This window comes from Trachurus japonicus, chromosome 23, assembly GCF_045865225.1.
Source record: "Trachurus japonicus isolate A0001 chromosome 23, Traja_1.0".
Taxonomy (NCBI): Eukaryota; Metazoa; Chordata; class Actinopteri; order Carangiformes; family Carangidae; genus Trachurus; species Trachurus japonicus.
In genome coordinates, this window is record NC_140929.1 from 17491714 (window position 1) to 17501080 (window position 9367).

Genomic DNA, 9367 nt, shown 5'->3' on the forward strand with positions numbered 1-9367 from the left:
GCTGGGCCCATGTTGTCGTCTGCTGATTGACTATGCGGTCCAACCAGATGGTAAGGCTACATTTAAGCACTTAACGCATGGTCCCATCACACGGGACGGACAAAAATGCGCCTGCCCTTTCTTCCACTGTTTCTTCCTGCCTGATTTCTCCACCCCGTCTCTGGCTTTGCTATCACATCTACGTTTAAATGCCTGGGAGTCGTACCTCGGAGCCTGCAAGACTTCCCAGAAGAAAGAAAAGCAACATCCTTTTCCAGGTAAGGGCAAGTTTTGTTGTTGTGTTTTTCTTACCGGATCATCCTGCTGTTTGATAGTGTAGTGTATTATCCACCTGTGCTTTTGCTTTAATATCTTAAATTATTGTATGTTCTTAGTTTTAATATCTTGTTATTATCATTATGTAATCTTCTTTATATGTGTACCTTGTTTGGAAATGAAGGAGTGTCTGGATAGATGCTCTACTTCATGGGTTCCACAATTTGCTTAGTCATCTGACCTAATGGGATACATGTAGGTATGGTCCAAGATGACCTAATGACTCGGATGTCTTCTCTAATGGACAAGAGATATGGGATACAGGATATGGGGTTTTTAGCTAAGCCTAAAAAGCCTAAAAAGCCTAAAGATCAATAGGTTAAGTCAAAGGTCCTTGACCATCTGGTCTCGGGAGGTTTCTCTCTGTCCGGAGAAGGTGGAGTGTTGGAGATAAGCCAACATATAAAAAGGAAGGTTTTTGGGTTGAGAGAGAGAGATCTCATATTGGACCAGAGATACTCCAGGATTCGGCATTTTTGTACACTGTTCTTCTTCTTGTTAATAAACTTCTTTTTTGAATACAAGCGAAGACGTGTCAGCGGTAATCCCTTCTTTTCATCAACACATCAATATACCACAATTTTGGCGTCACGAACAGGATGTGTTTGTGGCTCTTCAGTTTTTCTTCAGCTTTAGCCAGCCGGCTCCTGCATCGATCTGGGCTTCTGGAAAGTGTGAGTTCTTCACAATATTATGTGCTGGTCTGTTTGTTGGAGCTGTTGTCTGTTTGCTGTTGGGTCACACCGTTAAAGAATCTTTGTGTGGGTGATTGTTGCTTTGATGATTGGAAGTTGATTATCGTTCTAAATTTTTCTAAATTTGGGGTCTTTGGTTTTTGTTTGCGTTACAGGCAACGCAAAATGGGGGAAATAGGGAATTTGGGGTAAAAGGGAAATAGGGATTTGGGGTAAAAGTAAAATAGGACATTTGGGGTAAAATGGGTAGGTAAAGAAAAGGGGTAAAAAGGGGATTAAGCAATGGGTAATAATATAAGTTAAGAATTGGTCTTAGTGGGTTTAAAGGAACTGGGGTAAAAGAGGGTTAACTAAAATAAAGGGATTTTTTGAGTAAAAAATTGGTAAAATAAAGGGACATTTTGGGGTAAGGAATAAAGTAAATGGGGGATACTTAAAGAATAAAATAAAGTTAAAAAGAAGTAAAAAAATTTTGAAAGAAAGAAGCTTTAATATATATGTGATCACTTGTTTTGTGTTAGTTTGTTAAATCCCCATTTTTGTGTGTGTGTGTGAAGACCGGTTTTCTTTTGTGAATAAAGTTTATGAGTAATTGATATGATAGAGTGTATGTTGAATAAGGTATAAGAGTGAATAACGTATAAGAATAAGATGTTTGACTAAGTTATAATATGTTATATTATATATATAATTATATATTCTTTAAGTTTTAACAAATATGAGCCTGAGAAGGATGTTTATGAACCTTTAAAGGACGTTTAATAAGAAATAAACCTTAAGAATCTTCTAAGGGGACTTTGTGATTAACTTGCTATGAGCCTCTATTTAAGGGGACCTTTGGGAAAATAAATCCATAAGAAACTTATGAACCTCGGAAGAGTAACTTTTTGTGTGGTGGAGAATTTTTTGATAAAGCCTGATTAATTTTGGGAAAACACTTATTTAAGGCGAGACACGGCAGGCAAAAACATCGTTTTTTCACGCACTTATCAATTTTGAGATTTTGGGCTATTTTGCTTCCTTAACATGTCTTCTTTCAGACTAGTACAAATAAATGGTCTAAAATACACATTAAGGGTGTTTATTTTACTTCACTTTGACTGGTGTCGCCTGTAGATTTCTCCTAAATTCACCAGAACTGAGCGTTCTATCGCGGAGCGAGCCGCGTCTGCTATCAGACTCCTGTCATATCAGGATCAGCTGTGAAGCTCTCTCTCTCCTGCACAAAGTTACCGGTTCCAAAAATGGTCATTTCCTTTGTGCCGGCAACGAATCATAAAAGTACGAGGGAGGGTTTTATCCCAACCGCGCCATCTCATTGGCTGGTGTCGTTTTCTGACAACGTGATTCGTTTAGAAGCATCACGTGACGCGCTCAACCGGCTTTTCATCCGGAAATAGCTAACGGAGGGACTTTTAAAAATGACGAAAACAAATCGATTAAAATCCTCACATAGGAGACAAAAGCAACTGTTAATTGCTAGGAAACAAAAGGGACAGCAGAGAAACTCACCGAGTGATAGGATCCCGTTACAAAGTGCTTCATCGCGGAAGCTGTCACTCGTAAAAAAGGAGTGTTTGGATGCCGAGGGAGACCAGCGCGCTACACAGCAGTGGCTTCTCATTCACGTCAGACGTTTGAATGAACTGATCGGAGATTTAATATGCCCCAATTGCGCCGGTACAGGGCTTAAAATTACAATCGACCCTCAAAATCACGGGTTCTGCAGTAGTTTGCTTCTGGAGTGCAGTCTGTGTGAAGATGACAAGTACCGGAAGAGTGTGTTTACATCCACTCGTCTACAAGACATCAGCAGGAGCGATGTGGCTTTTGATGTCAATGTGCGCATGGTGCTCTTAGCACACGAATTAGGTATGGGGTATTCTGCCCTAAAAAAAATCAGTGGAGTGTTGGGGATCCCTGGCCTTCACCTGAAAACATATCAGAGACACAACAAGACAGTGACAGGTATGGAAATAGGGTAGACATAGCCCCCCCTCCCTCCCTCTCTCTCTCCCTCCCTCTCTTTTTATTTGGTTGTAACCACAGTCACTTTTTTTAGTGTTGTCTGTTTTACTTTTACAGTACAAACTTAATTTCAGTGGACAATATTAAATTACTGTGGTCAAGGAAAAATAAACAGCAACAAGTATATTTTATTTATATTCTAATCTACTGTAAAGTAGTCATATAGTCTTGGGACCACAACAATATCTCTTGTCAGTTTTACTTATGCAAGCATCTCACTCTGTCAGAGTCATTCTGCTCCCCTATCCCTTACAAAACACATTTTATGTTATGTTTCTGCCATTCAAGTAAAAAGAAATGTGTGCTGTATAAATAACACTTGACCAGATGACCAGTTGTTAGTACACTTTATTTACTCTCATCCTTTACTGTTCATTTTAGTGGCAGAAATTGAGAGAGGCCTGGAGTCACTGCATGGGGCCAGGGAGAAGATCAGGCAGGCTTATGCAGATGTTGATCCGGAGGTGGCAGAGTTGCTGAGGGAGGATGCAGATGCAGTGATTAATATAAGTGTGTCATTTGATGGCACCTGGCAAAAGAGAGGCTTCACCTCTCATTATGGAATTGGTGTGTGCATTGACCTACTTACAGGACTAGTGATAGACTATGAGGTCCTGTCCTCATATTGCCATGCTTGTGCCCTGAAGGAGAATTCAAAACAAGAGAAAAGGATAACAGAGCAGGAGTTTGAAAGCTGGAGGGAGACGCACAAGGAATGTGCCAAAAACTTTACCGGATCAAGCAAGGCAATGGAGCAGGAATCAGCCAGGAGGATGTGGGCCAGGTCTGTGAATCGCCACCAGTTCCAGTACACTGAGATGCTGTCAGATGGGGATAGTGCAGCATATAGGGAGTTGGTTGCATTGAACCCATACCCTGGGCATGAAATAGCTAAACTGGAGTGTATCAATCATGCCCACAAGAGAATGGGCACAGCACTGAGAAAAATTAGTGCACAGAAAAAATTAGGAGGGAAGGGTGTGGGAAAGCTGACTGCCAGTAAATGCAAAACGTTGCAAAATTATTATAGAGGGGCAATTCTGAATAGCCAGGGTTCAATAGATCAGATGAAGGCAGCTATATGGGCAGGTCTCCTCCACTGCATGTCCACTGATGATAACCCCTTGCACACCAGGTGCAAGCCCTCCTGGTGTTGGTACAGAAGAGCAGAGGAGAATGGGGAAACACCTGATAGCCATAAACACCATGCTGGAAATTATCTCACAAAAGAGGTGGGGAAGAAGCTTATCCCTGTGTACCACCGCATGTCCAGTGACAGCCTGCTGCAGCGAATGCAGCATGGAGGCACTCAAAATGCAAATGAATGCCTCAACTCCGTCATATGGTCACGGTGTCCAAAAACTGTCTTTGTGGGGAAAAGCAGGGTTGAGGCAGCCGCAAGCATGGCCATCTCCACTTTTAATGAAGGTGCCTCTGCCATGCTGAGTGTCATGGATAAGTTGTGGCTTCAGAGCACTGTTGTTACTGTTGATGCAGTAAGGGAGACTGATATGCTCAGAATCTCAAAAGCTGAGGCCATCTCAACCAGCAAGGCAAAACGAAGGCGCAAGGGTCTGAGCACAGCTAAAAAAGTGAGAAGGCATCAACAGGAAATGGATGAGGGGCCTACATATGGAGCAGGCATGGGTGACTAGGAGGGCAGGTCTAGGTAAATGTTAGAGACCTTGGTTTGGATCAGATTGAGAAACATAGCTACTGCATTTCTCAGTTATTAATTTGGATGTGTTTAAGGTAATCTGTTGTGATGTTCAATGAATTTGGTATATTGTGTCTGTAAATAGTTCTCCAGTCAGGGGTGGACTGGGGCATTTTGGTAATTTTGTTGTTAACCGGGCCACTCTCCAGGGGGTGGTGCAGGGATGCTGGCAGTTGAACTGTAAGTGGGAGACAAAAAAAATATCCACTAACTGTTAATATTAAATATACTTGAAATGTCAAAATGTATTTACATCTATAAAGAACATTTTATTACATCTTGTTATTTTATATTTAGATAGGCTATTTTAATATACAGGAATATTACTGTTACTGTACCTTTCATTTAAGTTATATATAAAAAGAAAAGAAAAAAAAACATGTTACATATTAACATATGGTGCCTCAGATAAGCACTATCAAATGCTCTCATGTATATAGGCTACTGAATAGGTTGCCTAGCTTAACGTTTTACAGTCTGCGAATAAAGCACTTGTTAACACATAATTAATAATTAACTAACACGTTTTCATCAGTTTAATTTGGAAAGACATAATGAGATAATGATAATGACATTACTAACGTTAGTTATTTGTTGATAATGCCACAGAGTCCTGTCTGGCTCTAGTCTATGACGTTTTGACGGCAAAAAGCAACCTACATGTGCTGTGGTAAAATTTAGCATTAGCAAAAATAATTATCAATAGCCTACAGCCGCCTTACCTGAGTCATGACGTCTCCCCCCGTCACGCTGTCCTCCGCTGACCGACGACGACGCTAGAGCCACAGGTGCTGCTGCCGTGCTGCGGATGACCGTCGAGCTGATGCGGGAGCAGTTAATTTCTTTCAGACATTTGGCAGCATCCGCTTATAATGTCCGTCCCTTATTTTTCCTCTAATTCTCTGCGCCTCCCGTGCGTTTCTCCTCAATGTGGTCTTCTGGTATGCCTCTCCTGATTGATTGATTGATTGACAGACGCAGACGGAGGCCACTACCGCGCTGTGATTGGCCAAAAGTTCAGTGACCGAGGTGAAACAGGTGTGACACTCACGTGGGCCAGATATGATTAGACACTATTAGAGAAACTGAAAACATTGGTTGTCATATTACAGATGAGCCCAACTACACCTACAGTGTTAAGTTTTTTTCTTTCTTTCCTTTTCTCTGGCCTACTGGCCCACACCTGGAACTAACAATGGCCAGACACTCTTGTTTCCAGTAACAATTTGTGGAATTTTGCAATAGAATCTTTAAAGGCCGTTTTCTCAAAATGAGTTTTTTCTTATACTCTGAACCCAAAATCTCCACTTCAGCAGCACTTACAGACACCAAACCTTCCAGTTGTATTCCTGTCTATATTCTGAAGGTTTTTACAGAGGGGATTGTTGATATATCATTCACAACCTGATTTATACAACAATTTATACCTAAAAACAGGGCGAAATTTGATTTTTTTGGGCTGGTTACAGTATTTTCTGATTTACAGAGTGATAAAAAGAGATATCCAAAATCCCCTCTGTAAAAACTTTTAGCTTTAATATGTCAACAAAATAAAATAAGAATTTTGAAAGTAGCTTTATCCAATCTTCAGATTTCGGGTCTGGAAATGTGCGCAAATTCACGCATATTTAACTAGATAATGTCTCATTTCCATATTTAAACACAATATTTAACAAAACATGTAATACAAAAAATTATTGTCTCAATGTAAGTAATAAACATAGAAAGTTTCATGGCAATAGCTGTTAGTTAAATTTTTTACCCTATTCACCTGGGGTGTCTCGCCTTAAAGTGAGAATGTTTTTATGAAAATTATAACGTTCTAAAGTTATAATACAGAATTTTTGAAAGAAGGGAAAAACTTGCAGTAGGAATGTGTTTTGTGTATCTAGTGATTTTATAAAACACTGAACTATTTGTCTGTCTTCCCTTCATGGAGCGAGAGTTCAAGGAGGAGACCAGAGTTTAAGAGGTGTGTCTAGAGGAGGACAGAGGACAGCTGGCTTGGATCACAAGGATTGAGGCTTGCAGACGACAGCGCATGCATCTGGATCCAGTGATAAAGGCCAGTGTGATTTTATCCACAGACTCTTTCTGACATTGTTGATGCATATTTAGCTTGATTGATAATAGTACACTCATTTACATTTAGTACACACATCTACAGTACATGCATCATACATATGTTGTAGTTAATTAGAAGGAAGACTTGGCAAAGGACTGATCAATCAATAAAGGTTAATTAATGTTGAGTTGGGGAATTTTATTCTTGCAATTTGATAGATATGATAGATTGTGTGAGGTTGTCATTTTTCTAATATTTCTAAGATTTTGAATTCCTTTGAAGTTATTTGTTTCATCTTTCTTTTGCTGACCTTGGCAATACAGAGGTTATAAATGAATTAATCAATATAAATAAACTAAATAATATTTAATTAGCTAAGTTAAAGTTAAGCACAAGAATAAATGGGAGCCATGGCAATGATAAAATAGATGTAAACAATCCAAAAGTAGTTACTCCTGTTGAACTAGTGTAGAAGAATGATCCTAAATTATAGGTATCAAAGAGGTGTTAAAGAAAGGGTATAAGAATTTATCTTAAATTGACTATCCATGGTCAGTAGAAGAAACCCTCAATAGAGATATAATTTAAACAATAAAGTTGCTGGTGTTCATATATAAGGTGATCGGAAAATAAAATAATAAAAATCAATAAATAAAACATCAATAAAAGATATTAAAAAATATAAAGAGAAGAGACAAACAGAGCTTGGCATTCTCCAGTTGCTTGAAAAGGAGGGTCAAATATGGAAGATCAGAGTCTTTCATTTTCAAGGAGGCATACCAAGAAAAAACATGTTTCTAGGGAAGAAGAAGATAGACGACAAACTTTAAGTAGGATTGATAAAGGTATAGATCAATGCTTTAAATATTTGGACCAATACACCACACCAAAAGGCCGGAGATTGTTACAGGAACAATTACAGGACTTGCAAATGCAAAAGAAAAAGTTATTGAAAAAAGCCTCCCAAAAATCAGCAAGGAAGGAAGATAAGTTTGATAAGATCTGTCCAGTGGTTATCAGAGGACAGAATCAGGTGTATAAATCTTGGGATGATACAGTTATGCAAGATCTATTTGACCAATTACCCATTCTTCAAGATGGAGCACATCCTTGGATTTTAAAGTTGAAGGAGATTATGGTGGGAACAAAGCCTACCATGGGAGACTTTAAGAGACTTCTGGTAAACATTATTGGGGTTCCAGCAATGGAAGAGATTTTACAGAAAGCTGGATATAATCGATATGTGGGGTCTGCTGTGCATGATTTAGAACTGTTTGCATCAAATAAAGGTCGAGTGTATAGAGTGTTAAGAGATACATTTCCTACAGATGTACACCCTGACAACATTCTTATTGAGCCATTAGGACAAGAAGAGAATCCAAGATCTTATGTGTCAAGAGCTCAGAAGGTATGGAGAAATGTCACAGGACGTGATCCAGAGGAGAATCCAATGGAACAATCAATCTTGCGAGCTAAGATTCAGAAGGGGTTGCCTCTGTCAGTGAGGAGTAAGTTAGCAGAAGTGGTTGGTTTAGGGAGCATGATAAAGAGTGTTTATACAGATCACATAGCATACCAAGTAGAGCTGTATAGAAAGAAAGAGCATGAACAGAGGGACCAAGATCAGGAGATCCTTAGACAGTTAAATCAGATTCAACTGAAGAAGGAGAAGAAGCAGGCGGTAGTTATGCAGAACCAGCCTGAGATAAGTCAGCCCATGTCACAGCCACATCTGCAGCCACAGCTAAATCAGTTCCAGGCACCACAGCCTTGTGCAGCGGTACCTTTTGTTTATAGTGCACAGCCGAACTTTAGTCCACAGCAGCAGGCATGGAGAGGAAGAGGTCAAGGAAATGTAGGGAGAGCAAGAGTAAATTTCAATCCAAACTTTCAACAAGTTCCTGAAGTGTGTTATAATTGTGGACTGGTTGGTCATTTTGCTCGTGCGTGTAACAAAGTAGGAGGAGGAAATTTCAGAGGGAATTTCAGAGGAATCTCAAGAGGAAACTTTAGAGGTCAGCCAATGGCATTCCGGGGACCGGTGAATCCCTTCAGGGGCCAGGAGTCAGGATTCTAGGGCTGCCCAGAAAATCCGAAAGGGAGGTGTCAGCTGGTAGTGTCAGGGCCGGAGCAAGATCCAACAATAATGGTGAAAGTAAATAATCAACCATTAGAAGTAATGGTAGATAGCGGAGCGGCTTTCACCTGCATTCGGCCTGAAGATGCTATACATCTCCCTATGTCTGGTCAATTGATACGGACAATCGGGTTTGAGGGAGTTAAACAGCTGGTACCTCTTACAAAATCAATTGAGCTCTGCTACAAAAATCAAAAAACTACAATACCTATACTGGTATCAGGAGCCTATACCTATCTGTACTTTTGAGAAGAGATGTTTTGTGTTCTGTGATGACACTAGCGTTAAAACCAGTTAATTTGTTCTCCTTTTATGTCTCAACTGTCCATTGCATTGCCTGGCATATTATTAAAACAAGATGTAAACATTTAGGAAGTGCAGGAGAAAATATCAACATCAGGACAAGGACA

General features: G+C 39.8%; 1 protein-coding gene across 1 annotated transcript; it reads left to right on the forward strand.

Annotated features, from left to right (window-relative positions):
* The first annotated feature begins 4441 nt into the window (after window positions 1-4441).
* On the forward strand, window positions 4442-9160 carry LOC146962794 (uncharacterized). Its single transcript, XM_085769953.1, has 2 exons — window positions 4442-4630; window positions 7731-9160. The coding sequence occupies exons 1-2, from the start codon at window positions 4442-4444 to the stop codon at window positions 8895-8897; spliced, it is 1356 nt and encodes a 451-aa protein (XP_085626079.1). The 3' UTR covers window positions 8898-9160.
* Window positions 9161-9367: the final 207 nt, after the last annotated feature.